This window comes from Adiantum capillus-veneris, chromosome 1, assembly GCF_014529385.1.
Source record: "Adiantum capillus-veneris isolate H3 chromosome 1, ASM1452938v2, whole genome shotgun sequence".
Taxonomy (NCBI): domain Eukaryota; kingdom Viridiplantae; phylum Streptophyta; class Polypodiopsida; order Polypodiales; family Pteridaceae; genus Adiantum; species Adiantum capillus-veneris.
The window spans coordinates 61,295,370-61,318,414 of NC_140931.1; the positions used below are offsets into that span (position 1 = coordinate 61,295,370).

At 44.2% G+C, this 23,045-nt stretch overlaps 1 protein-coding gene across 1 annotated transcript in view; it reads left to right on the top strand.

Annotated features, from left to right (window-relative positions):
• CYL1 (alpha-N-acetylglucosaminidase family / NAGLU family) overlaps positions 1–23,045 on the top strand; it is a 228,378-nt gene that overhangs the window by 196,068 nt on the left and 9,265 nt on the right. Inside the window, exons 18-19 of the mRNA XM_086516947.1 lie at positions 1,257–1,335; positions 1,664–1,896. Coding sequence (XP_086373073.1) covers positions 1,257–1,335; positions 1,664–1,896 — 312 coding nt within the window. The remainder of the gene's footprint in view (positions 1–1,256; positions 1,336–1,663; positions 1,897–23,045) is intronic.

The window sequence follows — 23,045 nt, forward strand, 5'->3', positions numbered from 1 at the left end:
TGCCGCCCGCTCTTCATGAAGCCTTCACAAAGCATTGCCGCTACTTTGAAAGGGTGAAGAGCAAGCAAAACGTTTGCCATTGGTATTGCAAATATTGCTCCAAGACCATGATCTCAAGTGCCACCCGCCTTATCATCCACTTGTCCAAGAAGAGAGGGCAAGCGGGCCCATGTCCGAATATCCGTAACAATAGCTTCCACTCCGGTTGCTCGTGGGAGTGGTAGAACATCGGTACAAACACCCAAGACCTATGTGCGGCGAGGCTTGGGTAGAGGATCTACTATGGCGACTACCACTTTGGAGAATGTGCCCATTTCTAGGCCTGCTGATCCTAGAGAGCCAGAGTTTAATGATGAGGGCAACATCCTTAGTGAGGGAGATTATGGTCTTACAGCTAGTGCATCTGATTCATTTAGTGATGAGGATGATGCAACCACCTCAAGCTCAAGCTCAAGCTCGGACCACAATTCCGGTGATGAGAGTGATATGAGCACTTTGGACACTCTCTTTATGCTTTAAAGTTTGCACCCATGGGCCATGAGTTGTCACTACTTTTTGGTACTTAGTACTACTTTTTGTCACTTGTATCTCTCTACTTATGTAATGCAACCATGATTCTTCTTTTGTCGAACATTGCCATTCGTGCGAGTTCCACTGAGTGCAAAACATCTGCGTACAACTATATCAGATCATCAGGATCTACCGGAGTCCTGAGAGTGATCCACTAAAGACAAGGATAATTTTTTAGCTCAAGCAAGAGATCAAACGAGGCATATGATGTGTCCAAGTAATAAAAGATTCCAAAATATAGCTCAAATCTAAAAAATTTAGGACCAAACCAAACATGCTGTCCCCTCAACACTCAAGGCAATGCAGCTTATATTGCAAACCACTGGTTTTTTCTATATTGATGATATACCAAAAGACCAAATCATTATTCGCAATTGTTTATATTTGAAAGAATTCAAAGTTCTCTCAAGAAGGTTGTTATTGAAAATTAAAAAAATATTCAGAAGCATTAATGGAGACATCGAAAGACAAAAAACTTAATGTATTAAATGACTGCGAGCATGCATCCCATTGGCCAGGAGTGTTGTGAAGGTGTGTTGACTCTTAACATTTATCCTATGTTTCTTATTTTGTCTTGTATCAATGAAATTGTCTGCACTAATTGACTTTCCTTTCAGATTCTCCATGTAGAAACTGTCTAATTCTTTTCTTGCCTTCTGGTATACCATCTGTTTCATGCAATAAAGAATGAATGGAATGCAAGAACGCAAGTTACAATGTGGTTTGACAACACGGCCACTATACCTAGCCAATTACATGATTACGGTAAGCTGTCTTATAGCTTGTTATTTGGTTCTCTCAAATGCAGACGCACAAGCATGTCTGCATGCACATATACTTAAAAGTATACAAAGGCTTGTTAAAATGTCTCCAGAGGGCCAAATCAACATGTAGGATTGAGGCAATGCATCCATACATGGTGGTGTCTCATCCGAACTGCAATTAACAGAAGAAAGCACTAGTAATTTGGGGTTCTAGAACTACCATTCAACTGCTCAGACTATTGTTTGGGAGCTGATCTATGCACATGCTCACCTTCGTACGGTTTTGGCTATCATTGTTTCACTTTGAACTTCTTGTTTGCATGTTGCAGGTAACAAATATTGGAGTGGACTTGTTGGTGATTACTATCTTCCTCGTATGGCATTGTATCTTGAACTTTTACAAGCAAGTTTGACCAATAATGTTACCTTTCCTTTTCTTGAGTGGCGAGAAAAATGGGTTTCTCTTACAAATTTCTTTCAAGCCTCCACAAATGGGTACTCAACAACGACAAATGGTGATAGCATAAGAATCGCAAGGAACTTGCTGGAAAAATATACCAAGGTATTAGATGAGTTTTATAACGTTTTCATTCTATTCTACCTACGCATGCTAGATCTTGATCTCATTGAATACTCATGTGTAGTGACAAAATATGGACAAGAAAATTGGTAATGGTTATTACAACCATACGAAGTATGCATTTGGGCTATGGACATAATGGCAGAAATGGTTCTTGTCTTTGTTTGAAAAGAATGCAATGGGTTATAACTGATTTGTTTCAACTGTACTTTGAAAATTAAAATTCCACTATTTGCATTGAGAAAGAATTCCAATTTGGCTTGTGTGGCTCTTGATCCTCCTATGATAACTTTTAAGATGCTCTCTGCTCCCACAAGTACTCATGTAGAGGGATAACAACCCCAAACAAGAGCGGCGGAGTTTCGCTTTAGAGAGTATTACGTCGAGCGTCCTTGTCCGTATTTCTTTTATATTGATCCAAAGAATTTATAACTGTGCGATCACGCACTCCCAGATGGTTAGAAGTAAAAGGGGTTTTCAAAACTACCAGGGAAATTATTCCGAGTCCCCACTTACGAGGTGTCACCAGAAACCAAAAAAACCTTCCAATCACTCCAACTTTTTTTTTTTTTTTTTTATAAAACCATAAAGGGCGAGAGCAGATTTATATTATAGAAAGAGCGCAATTACAAAAAACTACCGCAAAGGGTATGGTTCGGTCAATAGTTACAAAAACTTGGTGTTCAAAATTACATTCTACTCTGTCAAGTTTTCCAGAAAATCATGCAGGCGGGCAACTAGTCGGATTCCATTGCTATGTAGCCTTCTTAATCTTTCCCCATTTGCTCTGCATTCGTCTAGCATTCTCTGCAGGTGTGTATAGGAGCCATCGAGAAGCACCTCTTGTTATTTGTTGATATTTGCACCGTTGTAGTAGCTAATACAGTCCGTGAGTACCTTGAAGCTGGCTTCGTAAACTCGACATTGATCAAGCTTTAGCTGATTCACCTAAAGGGAAAAGCAGTAAAACAGTTCTCTCAGACTTTTAGTATGGTAAGCTATGTTAAAAAGCCTGTCATTTCGGTCAGACCAAATAATAACGACACTCCAACTTAGGCTTGGCTGACCCTCGAAAACTTTTGAAGCACCTAGCCCGCCTCCCAACATGGAGGCCATAACATGAAGAATCGTGAGCCAAATATGTTGTGCCTATGGGCAGTCGCCTAGATAGTGTCGCTGGGTCAGTGCAAGATGCCTACACTTGAAGGCAAAGAGAAGGATATCCACTGTGTGCTAGCTGGACTTGCACCGATGTTCCTTTCTGTGCAACCAACCCAATTAGAAGCACTAGTCTTGAGACTGGTGGCTAGCCCATAGTTGAGTCCATAGTCCAAAAATCTAAGAGGAACTCAAAGGAGGTTTGTCACCAATGCTGAGCTGCTATTGTTATGGACTTTCGTCTATCCACCAAAGTGTGCCACCCAATGGAAAAAAAAAACCCTAGGGTGATTGGGAGAGGCAGAAAGATCCCTCTAGAGCCACTCTCTAGGGTCCCACTGCAGCTGAGCTATAGGTGGAACCCCAAAGGTCCATAATCTCTAGTCCATTCTACCTGCTTTAGAGCATGATGAAGAATACCTCAACGTTCTACCAATGCCGAAGTTATGATCCTCTAGAAGATGCACTCTAAACTAAGGCTACCTTGTGTCGACAAACATGAGGGAACCGTCCCTCCTCCTACACCTCAAAGAAAAATCACTCACCTTGTCTTGACATGCGCTGACTGCAGTCAACAATTCTAACTGCATGAAAGCACTTATCCATATTGGGGCTTGGAGCCCAAAAGGAATGTGTGAATCTGCACGGATTGTTATCTGTATGTCTTGTCGAATAGCTGATTCTCCTTGTAAGAGACTCAATCTGTCCATCTAAACCTTCTTAGGCATGCTGCATAACTGAACATGCGCAAAACTGAACTCACTCCCCAAAACTTTTTATAGGTCCAGCTTCCATGTATCCCCAAGCTTGGTTGAGATTCCAATGGAGGGAAGTTGATCCCATGTCTTCCCTATGTTGCCCAAATGCAAAAGCCCACATGGCCTGCAGCCACACCCATGCACATCAACGTGGTAATGGTGGCCAAGGTGCTTGCTTCCCTGTCTTGCTTGAGGGCCAACACACAACACATTGCATCCATGGTCACCTTGCTTGCACTCAACTCATCACTCCAAATGGGGAGCCATGGCGTTAAAGAAGCGAGTGAGCAACCTCCATCACACCAAACATTGGCGCAGCTCCTCCACACGCTAAACATATCCCATCCGTGTCGAACAATGATATGTATGTCAAGTGGCTTATGTATAGCAATCGGCCTCACCTTCAAGATCTTGGAGGCACAAGCATGCCCCTGCAACAACCTCAACCCAACTGCAGCCTCAAGAGAGCCACCAATGTCAGTGTCCTCCCCACTCCACGACTGCTATTGGCACTGCTCTTTGTAACAGACTGTTATAGGCTTGGACACTCCAAGCAAGAAGTCAATAGCAACACACAAACAGAAGGTGCAAACGATTGCACTAAACTTGAATAAAGAGAGAGAGAGAAGAGGAGAGTCGGCACGGAACGTGGGACGATGAAGTTCCGTCCCGAGATGCGTCCCTTCCTATATTTCTCATATTATTGCTTCGCAAAGGTACAACTCCCCGAGGGTCCAACTCTCTCTCGACTGTGCATCTAGATACTCCTTGAGAGTGGCCCTTTGGGCACTTATAAACAATACAAGGGTTGCCAAAAGCAGAGCCCCAAAAGCTCTCATATAAAAGCACTTCCAACCAAAAGCATCTGCTCCCCAAAAGCATGGCGCAAATCAGCCAAATTTGCCAGTGCAAATTGCAAAAATCCATATACAGTGGCACGTGGCAGCAGCCAGCACAAATCACGGAATTTCAGCCAGCCCTTATGCTTTTGGGTCTTTTAGGGTCTAGGCCCCTGGTCAGTGCCCATAAGTTGATAGGGGTTAGGTTTTTAAAACCGTAATTGGCTAGGCCCCTCGTCCACATCTTTTGGTTCCGTCAGTTTTTCGAACTCCTTGTCCTCTCGGCCAGTTCCTCAAGTTGGGCATACCACGCTAGCAACTTGTGACATAATGTCCTCTCAAAAGAATTGTAATCACCCTCGATTACGCCTGCAAAAACAGCCAAAGGACAAGAAGTTTCTTTGGTAGACACTCACTATATGTACTCAGGCTCCAAACTCCACAAACCCAACATTTTCACAAAGACATGGTCATTGATTAGATCACATCTTTGTCGAGGGTCTCAGATATAAATCATGATCATCGTAACATGTTTAGCAATCACATCTAGACCGTGTTGATCTTGTCACAGATGTTTTGATCCATATAATCTTTTCACTATCACATTCATATCTTTTTACATATTTCAAGCAAACCATGCCCATGACCATCCCCACAAGACAATACATTTTAGAGGGCGTGCATTTCACAAATCACACACTTAGTTCACATAAAACATAATGTTTCAATCATCCAATGTAGCCATCTCATCTAGTTCAAAACTCTTGATGCACTTAGATCTCTGTGTAGCCATCTCATCCCTTCGGAACTCTTGATGCACTCACAACAATATCTAGTCATCTCATCCAAATAGAAATTTTGATGCACTAGAATCACATTCACTTCTCATTCGCCTAGCCATCATATCCAGATCTCGCTAATCTCTAACAGATGTCAAGATGCACTAAGTTTAAATCATTCATCGGACAAAATGTTATAGACAATTCGTCTTTCTTTACATTACTCTAACAATATACACATGAAAGAGCACATTCAATCTACGAAATTTCCAATTCAATGTACATATTTTCATAGTCATTCCGCAAAACATTGTCAGTCTGTGAGCATCCCTAATATCTCAAGGAGGAAATAGTGACTTTATTCAATCTAGGCAATCTGTGACAAAGGAGTGGAGTGGCTCCCCTCTTGTGCAATCCACACCGCACCAGATTGAAACTAGGGATTCATTAGTAACTTTTGGAAGACATGTTAATAGTCCAAAAGCCTCAAGGTACATCTCAAAACCGAAGAGAATCCGCGAGGTTTTCTTCCCCATCCACTTTACATCTAGAGCAAGAAAATCTTGGCCTTGACCAAATTTGTTGTGGACATAACTTACCTTTCCTGTTTTGTTTCTTGTACCTTGGAACTTGTTGGTTATTTCATGGCCTCCCATGTCTATTGGTACATCAATCTGAATCTTTGGAATTCTGTGATGAATTATCAGTTGATTCCCTTGTTTCTTCGAAACTCGCTAATAAATTATCCAGTGGTTCCCTTGGTTCTTTCTTTTCCTTGGAAGACTCTTGCTGTCATGAGACGGGCACCACGTGCCAATAGAGAAGAACAGACTGAACAGAATTTTAGCACTTCAATAACAATCGAACTCAAAAAGAGAGAGAGAGAGAGAGAGAGAGAGAGAGAGAGAGAGAGAGAGAGAGAGAGAGAGAGAGAGAGAGCACGCGACACAAAGTGGCGAAACTCCACGTGAGAGTATTTGCCCCAAACCTTGGCGCCCCTTTCGGTATTTCTTTATATTACTTGAATTCAGTACAATGCCGGTACTCCACCCTTTGCACCTTTGTATTGAGCATGCCAGAGACTGAGCCCTCTGCACTTATTTAAAGGCCCTTGGCCTTGAAAAGCAATTTATGAAAAGCTTGAAACTCAAAAGCGGCTGGCCCAAAAAGCTACAATAAAAAGCTGCCAGCACGATTCACGGATATCCGTAAAACTGCCACGTCAGCAGTGAGCGCAAAACGTGGAAATCCATACAGTCTACCACATCATCATGTCAGTGTAGAATCCGGGTTTTCCGTACAGTTCTTCCACGTCATCCAATCTCCATGCAAAATGGATCTTGCTTTATTTTATATTTTTTGCGTCACTTGGGCCCTATCGAACGGGGTCCCTTGAGTTGGCGGGAACTTCAACTTCTTCTGCTTCTTAGGGTTTAGGCCCCTCGGTCGGGATCTGTAAGTTGGCTCAGGTCTTTAGTGGCTTGACATGTGAGCAGTTTGTGACATCGCCCCTTCTTGAAAGAGAGTAATTGTCCATGATTACCGTATATCTGCAAAACAACTCAAGCTAGCTTAAAAAAAGTTCTGAGGGACAATCAGTTTGCTCTTTTTATTAAGGAGTTGGTTTCTCCTCTCGGCTCTTTTTATCAAGGAGTTGGCTTCTCCTTTCGTCCAGATCGGAACTCTTGATATTCCAGTGTAGTAAAATTAGCCATCACACCCAGACCGCATTGATCTTTCACGTGTGTCTTGATGCACTAAAATTACATACCCAAGCAATCTCATCCAATTAGGAATATTCAGTGGTTGGCACATCACAATGCAACACTAATGTTCACATATGCATGTTACAAGACATAGAAACATAAAGTCTCCGATGAACACTCCCCCTGCAAATAACCATCCAGGTCCGGGCCATAAGCTGCTCAATGACTCCCTCATCACTCTTCCCGCAAATAACCTAAAAAGGTTCGGGCCATGAGATATAGAGGCCTTTTACAACCAAACGCCCCCCAGACCGCAGCGTGCGTCGTTTGGAGGTGCTGAGAGTAATGATTGTTCAGACTTATCAATACTCCCCCCGTAAATAACCATCGAGGTTCGGGCCATGAGTAACAACAACAATACTCTCCCCGTAAATAACCACAACGGTCCGGGCCATGAGTAAAAACAACACTTTTCAAACAATTCAGTACTCCCCCTGCAAATAACCACAAGGGTCTGGGCCATGAGTACTCCCCCTGCAAATAACCTAAAAAGGTTCGGGCCATGAGATATAGAGGCCTTTTACAACCAAACGCCCCCCAGACCGCAGCCTGCGTCGTTTGGAGGTGCTGAGAGTAATGATTGTTCAGACTTATCAATACTCCCCCCGTAAATAACCATCCAGGTTCGGGCCATGAGTAACAACAACAATACTCTCCCCGTAAATAACCACAACGGTCCGGGCCATGAGTAAAAACAACACTTTTCAAAGAGTTCAGTACTCCCCCTGCAAATAACCACAAGGGTCTGGGCCATGAGTATGAACAAGCATTCTCAAACATCATTTCTGAGTACTCCACCCGGGAGTAAAATCACCGATCACTGAAACCAGTATTAAAACCAAAGTCAAACAATTCAAATCAGCACCAAGACAGGTTCAAAACAAATACCATCCATTTTAAACAAATTCCAAACAGGATCACCAAACAAGTTCAAACAGAACTTAAACTTAAAAAGCAAGCTCGACATCAGTCGAGTTCAAAAAGTTGACTGACTTTTCATCCTGAAACCTACACCAAAAATTAGGGTTAGGTTCCTTTCATAAGGTCGGAGTCGACCGCATCACGGTCCATAAGCTGTTGGATAGAAAATGTTCCTGTAGTGGTGATGGTAGTCCAAAGACATAGCAATCACACTGGACCTCCAAGGTTATGAGCTCGAAAAGAGACACCTACTCAGAGATGTCGAGAAATTTCAAGTTATAATCTGCTAGGGTTTCCATGGCAAGCATTTCAGGATACCCCTCTCTGCCAGAAGTTGCACTGTGAAGGAAGATGTGAGAACCATATAACTTCGGGCAAAAATTTTCTTGAAAGCTTGCCAAGTCCTTGGAGCATGCGGCTTGGTAGCTATAGACTTCAACCTTTGTATGGCGCTGCCTCTAAGAGAAAAAAACAGCAGCTCGAAATAAATCCTTGATCCTTCTCTTGCAAGTGATCTTTATGGCTTATGCCCTGTAAGACAGAGCGATGAAGTAAGGGTGGGAGTTGCTAATAAGTGTCTTCAAATAAAATTCCACTAGCCTTTGGAAGCGCCGATTTGCTCTATCTGCTCTTTTGTAGACCAGTATGCTTTAAAAAAAGCACACACCCGATGCTCTGATACCACTGTCACAAGATAGGCACCACGCGCCAATAGAAAAGAATAGACTGAACATACTTCTAGCACTTCAATAACAACTGAACTGAAAAAGAGAGAGAGCACACGCGACACGGGGTGGCGAAATTCCACCTTAGAGAGTACTGCCCCCAAACCTTGGCGTCCTCCGTATTTTCTACAGTGTTGGTACTCCATCCTCTGCGCCTTCGTACTGAAGCATGCCAGAGAGTGAGCCCTCTGCATTTATTTAAAGGCCCTTGGCCTTGAAAAGTAGTTAAAAGCTACAAAAAAAAGCTGCCAGCATGATTTACGAAAATCCGTACAACTGCCACGTCAGCAGTCCGATGCGTCACTTGCGGACGGGGTCCCATAAGTTGGTGGGAACTTCAACTTCTTCTACTTCTTAGGGTTTAGGCCCCTCGGCCGAGATCTGCAAGTTGGCTCAGGTCTTCAGTGGCTTGACATGTGAGTAGTTTGTGACATCCCCCCTTCTTGAAAGAGAGTAATCATCCGCGATTACCGTATATTTGCAAAACAACTCAAGTTAGCTATAAATAAAAATTCGAGAGACAATTTGTTTGGTCTTTTTATTAAGGGGTTCTGCCACGTCAGCAGGCCAGCGTAAAATCTGAAATTCAGTACAGGATGCCACATCATCAGTCAACGTAAAATCCGGAATGCCGTCCAGCAAGTGCCACGTCATCAATTTTCCACTTCTTCTTTTAATGCTTCTGTTTCTTAGGGTTTAGGCCCCTCGGTCGGGATCTGAAGGTTTGACTCCAATCTTTAGTGACTTGACACGTCAATAGTTCGTGACATCCCCCCTTCTTGAAAGAAAGTAATTGTTCGTGATTACAGCATATCTGCAAAACAACTCACGTTAGCTCAAAAAATTCCGAGGGTCATTCTGAGGGGCAATCAATTTGCTCTTTTTGTTAAGGAGTTGGCTTCCTCTTTCGTCCAGATCGAAACTCTTGATATTCCTACGTAGTAAAATTAGCCATCACACCCAGACCGCACTGATCTTCCACGGGTGTCTTGACGCACTAGAATTACATACCCAAGAAATCTCATCCAATTAGGAATATTCAGTAGTTGGCACATCACAATGCAACACAAATGCTCACATATGCATGTTACAAGACATATAAACATAAAGTCGCCGATGAATACTCCTCCTACATAACCTAACAAGGTCCAGGCCGGGAGATATTCAAGGACTCCCTCATCACTCCTCCTGCATAACCTAAAAAGTCCCGGGCTGGGAGATATAGAGGCCTTTTACAACCAAACCCCCCCTAGACCGCAGCCTGCGTCGTTCGGAGGTGCTGAGAGTAATGACTGCTCAGACTTCTTAATACTCCCCCCGTAAATAACCATCCAGGTCCGGGCCATGAGTAACAACAACAGAAGTGAAAATTATCTTGAATTTTATCCACTTCTTAGGTGCTTCTATGTGCAACAACAGAGTAAATCACCATGTTTGTGCGTTTCCTTTCAAATAAAATGCTTGAAAGGAAAGATGCTGCCCTTTGTACCTTGAAGGGTTTCGAGAAATGACCTTCCAAGAAGGCGATGTGAAACTGTTGTATGAATTCACGGGCTCGATGGACGTCCTGATAGCCTAAAAAAGTGTAATCTTGACTACTTGACCCCCATCCTTGGTCTTCTTTCTCTGTTTCTCAATGTGTGAACTGTCAGAAGAGGACGAAATCTCCTCCTCTACAATGCAAGATTGCTTCCCGTGTTTTTTAGATTTTTTCAAGGATCTGCTTTTCTTATTTTTTTGCCTTCTCTCTGCTTCGTCCGCTCTTATCATCCTCACTAGAACTACAAGAAGACAAATTGGCAGAACTCTCTGAAGATGAAGAAAAATTTAGGTCATCCATGAAACGAACACGCTTCTTGGATCTTCAAGTCGCGTCGAAAGTCGATTTCTGGCCCAAATAACCGAGAAAATGTGCTGATTTTCTCTTCTTCCGAGAGTGCTTTAGGCTTTTCCTCAACTAGTTTTGTCTTCTTTTCAAGAGCGTCGTCAAACTCTTTCTGCAAGTACATTTTATGTTCTTTTGCTCTCGGCTTTGCTTTCTGCTTCATTATCGACTTGAGAGGAGAATGGACAGCCTCTTGCCATCTAGAGTGAACCTCCTCAAGCGGGTAATTCTTCATGTGATTCACATATTTTGGGACTTTGGAGTACTTGATCAATCTTTTCATGCACGTGTCAACCTGCAATTGACATGTATACTCTACTCTGTGGAGATTCCTCACCGGAAATATGCCAAAATCCCTCTATTCTTCGAAAAAAATCCTACTCCCATTGGAATCTCCGTTGGTTTTCTCTGTTTTCCCGCTGAGATTTTGCCTTTCTTCACCTTCCTGCAGACCAATAGTCGGAGGGGTGTCGTCTCCGTCAAATTCATCCCGAGTACCCATGTGTGCTACAGAAAGAATGAGATCCTCTGTAGAAGAAGAATCGTTCTGAGCTCTGATACCAAAGTTTTAGGCTTGGACACTCCAAGCAAGAAGTCAATAGCAACACACGGACAGAAACTACAAACAACTACATTGAACTTGAAGAGAGAGAGAGAGAGAGAGAGAGAGAGAGAGTGGACATGGAACAGCAGAGTTCCATCCCAAGATGCACTAGCCCCAAAGACTGGCACCCCATCCGGTATTTCTTTATTATTGCTTCGCAAAGGTACAACTCCCTAAGGGTCTAGCTCTCCCGAGACTTTGCGTCCAGATATTCCGTAAGAGTGGCCCTTTGGGCACTTATAAACAATACAAGGGTTGCCAAAAGCAGAGCCCCAAAAGTTCTCATCCAAAAGCATTTGCTCCTCAAAAAGGCATGGGGAAAATCAGCCAAATCTGCCAGCACAAATTGCGGAAATCCGTACACAGTGCCACGTGGCAGTAGCCATTGCAAATCACAAAATTTCAGCCAGCCCTTACGCTTATTGGTCTTTTAGGGTTTAGGCCCCTTGGCGGGTGTCCATAAGTTGGTAGGGAACCCCACCCCCTACGCCCCTCACCCACATCTTTTGGTTCCATCAATTCTTCGAACTCCTTGTCCTCTCGGCCACTTCCTCCAATTGTGCACACCATGCCAGCAACTTGTGACGTAGACCCTTCCTTCTCACTCGCATCATCCATGGTCTCCCTCTCATCATAAGTCGCCAACCGAGTATGCTCCTCCTTTGCTTCTTCTTGCTCTTGAACTTGATCCTCACTACCGTCATAACCGCTACCATCATCCCCACTGCCATCACCGCCCCAGATACCTATGTCTCCCCCCCATCATCACCCTTATTGTTGTCGTCGTCCCTACCCTTTTTTCCACTTCCCAGTCACTATCATTGTCTTTACTACCATTCCCCTTGGCCTTCCGCTTCCTCTTGAAGTGTACAACTGGCTCCTCATCTCCCTCCTCCTCACTCCTAGGAGATTTTTCCTCAAGTAGGTGCATGTCATCATCGTCCTCCTCCTATGAAGAATATCCTCGAATGCAGCTCTGCTAAAAGAAGAGACAAGTTTTGCAACACTAGGAAAGCCAGGCAGACACAAGTAAACTCGGGCAATTCACAAAGAAGCCACATACATGACGCTCATATCCTTGTTGTACTTTACTCATCATTGGATCCTTTTTTGCCACCTCTTGAGCATCGACATTGCACATGTGGTTAGCGGCAAACTGCATGAGGAGGACTGACTTTGTGTTTCGCACGTGCTTTTTGTTGATCGCATCCCAACTCTCCAAGCTGCCCACAAGAGCCCTTTCCTCTATCTTCTTCCAGTTGAATTCCCACTCGCAGTCGATGTCCTTGAAGTGCTCTTGTGCTCGCAATTGATCTCTTTGTGAGGACTTGGGAAGGGAGCTAAGATGACTACCCTCCATCTCCCACCAACCCTAGAAGGGGGTTTTACATCCAACCCATGCACTTTTTGTAGATCCATGTGTCGGTGCTTCTCCATGCGAAGTCACGGCTAGGGCAGCCCGGATGTGCTTGTATAGCCTCATAAGCCTACCGTCATAGAGCTCAAGATATATGGCTTGTCAATGACAATCAACACGAGTTCGACACAAGTTTCTTTCGCTTTCTTTGCAAAGAGAAGGCAATCAAGAAAATCTAAATATGACCATAATTGTTTGGAATGTACACCCGGGATATCTTAGGTGCACAAATAAAATAAGCACTAACAATGGATCTAAACACAGGCAAGTCTGGCAAAAACTATCATAACAAGCACCCGGAAAACTATGTGTGTGTGTGTGTGTGTGTGTGTGTGTGTGTGTGTGTGTGAGAGAGAGAGAGAGAGAGAGAGAGAGAGAGACGAAGAAGAAGAAGAGAGTTTAAACGCCTAGGAAATTATCCCAAGAGACCTTAAAGATCTAGCCGACGAGGAGAGTTGAACTCAAGACCTATTATTGAAGAGGGAAATGGCATAACCAATCTACCACACTTGGGTGATAGAAAGGTTATACCATTTTCCTCTTTTTATCAGCACACACACTCACACCCACACACACTCAATAAGAAGAGAGTTTTAACGTCGTAGGAAATTATCCCAAGAGACATTAAAGATCTAGCCGACGAGTAGAGTTGAATTGTGTGCGTATGTGTGTGTGTGTGTGTGTGTGTGTGTGTGAGAGAGAGAGAGAGAGAGAAATGAAATGTTATATTAAACATCTTCAAAAGGCCAAAATGACCTATACCAAATAGAGTAGGCGAGAGCGGGCAGCCCTGCTTCACCCCGATAGTGGAGTGAACTAATGTAGATAACCCCTCTATAGTGCGTACATGCCCCACTACTGATTTGTATAATGCCATAATCCCCCAAATCAGCTATGTGGGTACTCCCATCTTCTGTAGTCTGCGCACCAATCTAGCTCTAGGCACTATGTCAAATGCTTTGCGGAAGTCCACAAAGCTACAATAGATCCGTCTCCCATGTGATCTGCCCTCCTCAATAATGGCTCTGAGTGTGAGAATGTGGTCAAGAGTAGAAAAACCTCTCTTGACCTTGCCTAGCCGGTTGCGTGTATACCCTCTCTCTCTGCGCATCTACTCAGCTGCTGCTCAAGAATGGATGCGTACAACCGTGACAATGTGTGTCCAATCATGATAGTGCGATAATTCTCAAGCTCCATAGGTACAATAGTAGATAAACTCCAAGTATTAGGCAAACCCTCACACATGACACGGTTGAACATCTCTTCTATAAGCTCTGCGAGCAGATCCCTGACGTGTATAAAATGCTCAGCCACTAAGCCACCATGATCATATGCTCTCCCAATTCTGTCAATGGCCTTCTTCACCATCTCGGCGGTGAAAAAAGCACATGTGTGTGGGCATAGCTCGGGGGGGGGTGGGAAGAATGGCTGTCCAAGAACTATGTACAGAGATGACGCATACTGGCCCCAGGCCTCTGTAGAAGTAATGGCAGGAGGGGAAGAGTGCTCATGAAAGAGTAGCCATGCCTCACTTGAGTCCTTGTTGGAATTAGGGTTGTAGAGAAACGCACACAGCTTGGAGAAGACGAAGGAAGCTCAAGGCACACAATAGAGAGTGTGTTACTTAGTGTGCAATGGAAAGATGGATAGCCCTAGAGTGATGGGCGATAATACAATGCACGGGGGAAAAAACCTCCTAAAGAGGGAAAAAATGCCCCGGCGGTCCTAGTGTGTTCACACACATCACTACCACATGTATATGGTAACAAATCCCCCCTGGAGTGATGCGGTGAACGAGAGTTGGCACATGAGTAAAGGGAAGTGCCATGCCCTAAGGATCAGTCCACAAAGGGGAGTAAGCCCAAAGCTTTGCGGAAAGCTTCAAGCTTCTCACGAGACAATGCCTTTGTGAAAAGATCTGCAAGGTTGTCTTGTGTTGGCACATAAGCCAAGCTCATCTCTCCTGCTGAGAGCCTCTCCCTGACATAGTGGTAATGCACCTCAATGTGCTTTGTGCGAGCATGAAAAACTGGGTTCCTTGCAACTGCCAATGCGCTCTGACTGTCAGTGTAGATAGTGTTGGCAGTGTCCTGTCCATCACCCAAATCAGCCATAAGGCGTCTGAGCCATACACACTCAACCGTAGCTGTGAAGACTGCCCTGTACTCAGCCTCACAACTCGAAGTGGCCACAGTAGGTTGCTTCTTGCTCAACCATGATATACATGAACTGCCAAGCATGAAACAAAAACCACTTGTGGACACTCTCGTGTCAAAACAACCAGCCCAATCTGAGTCCGAAAAAGCATGTAAGTCTGCCGGCAATGATCCCCCCTTGGGATAAAACAAGCCAAGATGTAAAGTGCCACTAAGGTAGCGGAAAATCCTCTTGACAGCCTACCAATGCTTAGACCCTGGGCTGTGCATAAATCTGTTGACCTGTGAGACTGCAAACTGAATATCCGGCCTCGTGTTGTATACATAAATGAGGCAGCCAACAGCAGCTTGGTAAAGAGTGACATCAGCAGGATCGCCAGCATCATATAGACTCAACTTCAAACCTGTTTCCATGAGAGTGGCAATAGGTTTGCAATCCTCAAGTCCAAACTTACATAGCAATGTCTCTATGTAACTTTTCTGACACAAAGCAATACCACCATCACACTGTTTAAACTGTATACCCAAGTAATGATGCAACAGCCCCAAATCTTTCATCTTGAAAGTAGCATTCAAATCAGCCTTAAATTCAGCAATATGTCTCTCATTTGGTCCAGTGATCAGCAAATCATCAACATAAAGAACCACAATGAGAGGTACATCACCCATACAAAGCCTTCTTACATCTGCACACTTTGTCCTCTTGTCCTTTAATGAGAAAACCGTGAGGTTGCGTTACATAAACTTCCTCAAATATGTCACCATTCAAGAAAGCAGTAACAATGTCTGATTGATGTACATCCCAACCAAAATGAGCTGCCAATGCACATAGAAAACGCACAGTAGTCATACGACAAGTGGGAGCAAAAGTCTCTTCATAATCTATGCCTTTTTGCTTTGCATAACCCTTTGCAACAAGTCGAGCCTTATGGCGATCGATCTCACCATCCGGCTTGCGTTTCAACTTGTAAACCCACTTCGTACCAATGGCCTTTTTGCCAGGAGGCAAATCACATAAAGTCCATGGGTCATTTTCTATAAGTGCATCATATTTTGATTGCATGGCAGCCATCCAATTTTCTGAATTTTGTGCTTCATCAAAAGACAGAGGTTCCTCAACATCATGCAAGCTAGACACAGCCAAAGCATAACAATCTGATGCATAAGATGCATGGCAAGAGCCTGAACGAGTACGACTAGACAAAGGTGCATCCAATTTACTGTCACGCAAAGTGTGCATCAGCCATTTTGGCATACCTCTAGCCTGCTCATTTTCAACCCTTTCCTCAGTACATCATGTACATTTGCATCAGTAATAGGTTGATCGAAAACATTTTCAGAAACCCCCATAGGCTGTACATTTGCCTCATTGGAACTTACATTCGTATTTCCACCATAGAAAAGAGGCAACAAAGTGTCATAAATGTCCTGTGAGCTTACATTACTATCTCTAGTACATGACAGCAAGGGCTGAATAGAATCTTCCACAAACACTCCATCTCGAGAAACCAGAATACGTTTTGTTTGCGGATGATACAACCTGTAACCTTTGCTTTCAGCACTATAACCAACAAAAATACATTTGACAGCCTTATCATCCAATTTTCTGCGTTGCACTTGTGGCACCAAAGCATATGTCAAACAGCCAAAAAACACGCATGTGCTCAATAGAAGGTTTTCTATCATGTCATGCTTCATATGGAGTAATAGACTGCAAAGCTTTCGTAGGACACCTGTTAAGTACATAAGTGGCACACATGATGGCCTCAAGCCAAAAAGAATGCGGCAAAGCTTGACTTTTGACCATACATCGTGCCATTTCCGTTAGTGACCTGTTTTTCCTCTCAGCAACACCATTTTGTTGAGGTGTATAAGGCACTGTACATTGGTGTTTTATCCCACGACTAGCCAGAAATGCATTAAACTCATGAGACATATACTCCCCCCCTCGATCTGAACGGAGGGTGCCCATAGTACATTTCGAGACATTTTCAGTCATAGCCAAAAATTGTTTGAAGCACATAAAAACTTCGGACTTCGCTTTAAGCGGAAATACCCACGCATGCCTGGAGTAATCATCAATGAAAGTCACGAAGTACAGGTAATTACCCAAGGACGGAGTTTGCATGGGCCCACAAACATCACTATGCACAAGCTGCAACCTGCATGTGGCCCTAACTGAACCATCCTTTGAAACTTAGAACGTTGCATTTTACCTAGAATATAGCCTTCACAAACATGTTTGATAGGTGCTTCAAGAGGCGGCAAAGAAGCAACCATATCAGATTTCTGCAAACGCAGCAAACTGGTAAAATTCAGATGACCAAAACGTGCATGCCAAAGTTTTGCATCTGAAATAGCCCTTGAATCTGCAACAGCATTTGCAAAATTTTGTCCACACTTGTCATACAAAGTGAGCTTATACAGCCCCGGCACAAAAGGCCAGATGCAACAATTTCATCACCAAAACTGAGATCATGAACTGTACATCTGTCATCCACAAATTTGACTACAAGTCCAAGTCTAGCAAGTGCGGATACAGATAAGATATTCTTCTTGATCCCAAGTACATAAAGTGCATCAACAAGTGTGAAGGAACTGCCATTTGCAGCAGTAAGCACAATCTTTCCAACTCCCTGAACCGGATAAGAGGCATTGTTGGCACAAGTGACTGAATTCCCATGAGGGACAGACTCGAGAGAGGTAAACAATTCACGATGTGAGGTAATGTGCTTTGTAGCACCACTGTCGAAATACCACACATGTGAATCTGCAGCAACTGACGAGCATGCATCATGGACAGCAGGATTGTAAGTGCACTCTGCGCTAAAAGCCCATTCTGCATCAACATCAGCATTACAATCTCCTTTCACATAAGACTCAACAATGGCTGCATTTGTAGTGGAACCAGCATTTGCAGTGGAACCACCCTCTTTCTTCTTAGCCTCTTTGGCCTTCAACTTAGGACACGACTTGATCAAGTGATCATTAGCTTTACAATAATGGCAACGCATCTTCTTTTTGCCCTTGTCACCAGAATTTCGAGAAGAATTGCTGCCAGTAGAAGCATTAGGAACAGAATTTTTGCCACTCGTAGCAAAACCATAAGAAGTGGCTGCATTACTGTTACCACCCTTTCTTTGAGAAGCAATAAAAGCTTGTTCAACTGCACGCTGCCTAGTCCTGTTTTTTCTGGAAAGTGACTCTTGCAACAGCAATGTGCATAATGCATCAAACTTGACAACTTCTGGATTTCCTTGGGTCATAAGTCTCCAAGTACTAGCAAAAGTTTGGTAAGAATCTGGTAAGGCATCAAGAACAGTCTGCACAAGGGAATTGTCTGAAATGACTTCTCCTACAGAAATAAGTTGCTCATTGATATCCTTGACACTAGCAAGGAAAGTATCCATATCATCTTCCTCATGCATAATCTTCGACTCCAACTCTTTACGCAGCAAAGCAATTTTAGCCTCATTGCGACTTGCATAAAGACCAACCAAAATATCCCAGTCCGTTTTGCAGATTTTGCTGAACAGATGTGAGGAACAATGGTGCGCTTCACAGACAACGCAATCAATGCATGAGCCTACGCATCCTTAACATCCCAACGAGCTTGTTCTGCCGTAGGCAAAACAACTATAACAGCAGCAATCCTTGCAGCAAGACCTGCAACATCCTCAACATCGCCTACATCCTCAGAACCAGGACGTACATCAATGCCCTACACAATGTTCCAGACACCTTTTGATATAAGAACATGTTGCATCATATAAGCCCACATAGGGTAGTTGTCCCCATCCAACCTGTCCTCAGCAGCAAACATCTTGAACACATCTGTGTTGTTATTGTCAGCCATGGTAAATGCTGCACCTGATGTGAAAACTGCCCGAAAATTGGAGAAATGGAGCGGGAACAACACGTGCTATATAGCACAAACCGTAGAAGACTATAAGGCACCTGTTATGCAAAAAACGGCACCGACAAACTCTGCACAAAATGACGAAATAGCCTGTGCAGTATTGTCTGTAGTGGAAACGGAGGCCCAAATGAGTCCGAATCAGAAATTTGAGCAGGCGCTCGCCAAACCTCATTGTAATCGGAGAAAGTGAGCAGGCGTGTGCTGGAACAGCTGGCGACTAAGCCCGGGAGGACGCAACCTGCTCTGATACCAATTGTTGGAATTAGGGTTGTAGAGAAACGCACTCAGCTTGGAGAAGACGAAGGAAGCTCAAGGCACACAATAGAGAGTGTGTTACTTAATGTGAAATGGAAAGATGGATAGCCCTAGAGTGATGGGCGTATATACAATGCACGGGGGAAAAAACCTCCTAAAGAGGGAAAAAATGCCCCGGCGGTCCTAGTGTGTTCACACACATCACTACCACATGTATATGGTAACAGTCCTGACTCAAGAATAGTTGATATAGATCCTGCTCTAGTCGAGCCAAAAATGCCCTCTTCTTCCGCCGCACTAGGTGTGGTGAGACAATTTGTGATTGTCTATGAGTGATGTCCCCCAAAAGCACCTCCCTCTAAAGCCTGCCTCTCGTCTTGCGGCACTCCTCATCATACCAGCCGTTTTGGGGCATGCTCCCAAAACGTCGTCTTTGCTCAGGTTCGGTGTGTGGGTATGCCTCTGCTATTGCATTATGCAATGTTTGTGTCAGTATAGTAGTAAGCTCCTCCAGAGGTCACCCTGGCTCCTCCGTGCACAGGCGTCTGTAGATCCCATCTATGTAGACAGAGTCCGTCTCCCATGTAAAGGTGTAGTGAGTAGGGACTACTATCCGTGGTATGTGTGCTACACTAAACTGGAAAGAGATGGTCATCGACACAAGGGCATGATCTACTGCCACACCAATAGGTCTAGGTCCAACTGTGAGGTCTTGGATACTAGAGATGAATCTCGGTTGTGCCATGACATAATAATCCATTGTGCTGGCTCCATGTCTGTGTGGAAAGCATGTAAAGCCTCCCTCGGCAGGAAATATCTGTAGGCCATTCAAAATGACCAATCCATGTTCAATCTCCACGTCTATCAAGTGTTGTCCATACTCAGTATGCTCCACATCTTGTGATATTCTAGATAGGCCCAGCTCTGTAACATCCAGCTCCCTCAGCATCTCCTCTAAAGTATCATAAAATATTGTCTAGTGATGGGCAGTCCCAGCATTGAAGTCCCCGAGGATGATAATGTCACCATCCCTAGAGAACTCCCATATCTCATCATACAAAATAAAAAAGAGGGACTATCCTCTAGGTGGTGCATATACTGACGTACTCAGAGGAAAGTAGCAAATAGCAATGTAGAGGTATCTGCTTGTCTCTGTCCTCGGTCTCACCCATATGTACCTAGCATGCTCATCCCTGCGTGCTATATGTATCAACGGCTGCAACTCCTTCCAAAATAAGATTGTCACCCCCCCTGAGCCTCGTCCTCTGTGCTCTAATCGAGTTTCCTATCTGCAAGCTGTCTCCCATTGGTATCCACTAACATGTGGCATAGACTGCCCAGGGGCCCGATGTGTCTCAAAATAGAAGATGATGTCCCTCCCAGTGAAACTATCCTCAAAAACACCCACATTAAGGCGTAGAGATTCATTACAATTCCAAGTAGTAACTTTGAGTGTGGTCCCATAGGTCTCGTGCCGTCATGCGGAGCGCCTCTCCATAATAACCACTCGTCCGTCTCTATACAAGGCCAATTTTCCTATAACTCGGGCTGTCCTTATCTCGGGCATAACTTCTTGCATATGAGCAAGCTGTGAGAATGTGAGGTCATCCCCAAGGAATATCCCCGTCTTCTTTAGTGTAGGACGCTTCTTCAAGAAATCCTTCTTTAATTGCACGGAGGGGAAGCAAAAGATCAATGCTCTCTCCTTGGAAGTCTCCCCATTTCCTTCTCTCTTCTTTTCCACTCTGCATGCCTTTGTGTGAGTGGCCTCACTACCCATCATAATTAGAAGTTCTTTGACTTCCCCCTCCATGTCATCACGATCTCTTAGACCGGTCACTCGTACATGTAAAGCTCTGGCCTTCCTCCTTTGCTCTTCCTCTAGGATCATGTTGATGATTGTGGGAGTGGGGATGGCTGTTGGTTCTTTCCCTTCGCTTTCTTGGCGACTTCTATCCATTTCAGGGCCTCATCGACCTTCTTTGTGATTACATCTACCCACGATGACGTCTTCGCCTCATGTTGCTTCTCTTCTTCTTTGATCTTCCGCACTTGTTCTTTGATGACTTTGAGTTCCTCTATCATCGGAGAGAGAGAGAGAGAGAGAAATGAAATGAAACGTTATATTAACGTCTTCAAAAGGCCAAAGTGACCTATGAGACCAGAAAGTTACAATGTGGTGGATCTGATACAAAGTCAGAGTAACAAGATGACAAAATGACAGCAATGACAAAATGACAAAATAAAATACTATGGAATCATGAACTGCTAGGTGTGAACTAAGTAGCTAAACAGCTAGCTGGGATAGCTAGATCACAGGAGATCCAGCATCGGTCGCTAGCGGATCTCATCAATCTCCTCCATAGAGAGAGAAATGAAATGAAATGAAATGATAGATTAACGTCTACAAAAGGCCAAAATGACCTATGAGACCAACTGATTACAATGATGAGTCTAGTACCAAGTCTAGGTACAAACAAAGAAAACTACAAACTAAAAACTGAGATAGGAGTGCTCACTGCTACCGACTCCTATGGGTGGCTGGTAGGCTGAGCAATGGTATCATGCCACAAAGGTACAAAGTGGGGATAAGTGTCACCATGATACAATATAGCAGTAGCGTGAAGCCTATCCTGATCGACACTCTGGGTGTCATGCTAGAATCCTATGAATCCTCTGCCGCAATCTCCGCCGGTGCTGCGTGGCTCCCCTCCTCAATCGCGGTCGTCTCGATCTCCCCAACTCTATAGCTCGGTCAATGAGAGTACCGCTGGTGTGTGTATGGGTGGGAGCCGAGCTCTGTGATGGTGGTGTCCCCTCTGCCTCTGTGGTACTTAGACTGAAGAAATCTGAGATGCGTCTCTGGGGCTGTCTCTGTCTATGCCCTCTCAAGAGAGAGTCTCTATGTCTGTGTATCTCAAGTAGAAATAATCCGAGACATCCCTGACCCTGATATCTCATGACTCTATCTAACGAGTCAAAACCATCTCTGAATAAACAATGAAAGCGTCCCCGTATCTCATAGTAGACTGTGCAGTGACATATGTAGTGAAACTCTGGCTCTGGCTTTGCATGGCATAACTGACATATCCTACTGTCTGCTGGTATGCCTTTGAATCTACCCGTCTCAATCCTAAGCTTGTGTGAAGATGTGCGGATCTGGCCTATGGCACATCGTAACCCATGAGATAGATGCTTTTCCATGTAGCTGGGCTGTGTGACAAATCCGTCTATCGTGAGTCGGAGAAGATGCTCTCTATAGAAAGCCCTCTTCGTACCCAACTCCCGTGATGGCTCTATCCATGTCCTCCTGCTATCAAGCTGGATAAGATCCTGCCAAATGAGTCTAGTAATCTCCATCCGTGTAAGAGCCAAGGATGGTGCATCAAGAGATTACTGGAAAGGGGGCAGCCTGTCCATGTTGAAACCATGCCTCTGAAACCATGAGCTCATCTGTGCATACCAACATGATGTATCTCCCTGTAATGCCAGCTGTCTGGATGACTCAAGAGCAAGCCTAGCATACCTTTCCCTGGTGGTGTCCCGTAAGCTGTGTACAAATGATACTGATATGGTGAGTGCCTCAACCTCCATAGGTGGGGCAGCCAGCTCCACTCGTATGATGTCATGTGGAACTGAGGCCTTGGCTCTAATCAGCCTAGAAATCATAGATATCAAGGGCCTCTCCATTTTACTCCATCCAGCACTATCAACAGACGGTCCCCAAACCTGAACCCCATAGTGCATAACTGAAGCGACCAAAGTGTCAAAAAGCGAGAGCTTTGTTCGAGGTTCTTGGAAAACAAATCCTCTCTAAACCGCCTAGGGCTGCATAGGCACGAGTCAATCTAGTGTCTACTGCCACTCTCAGTGTGAATCTCGGTCCACTAAAGACCACCCCAAGATATGTGTATGCATCAGTGTACTCCATACTGTCTTGCCCATATGT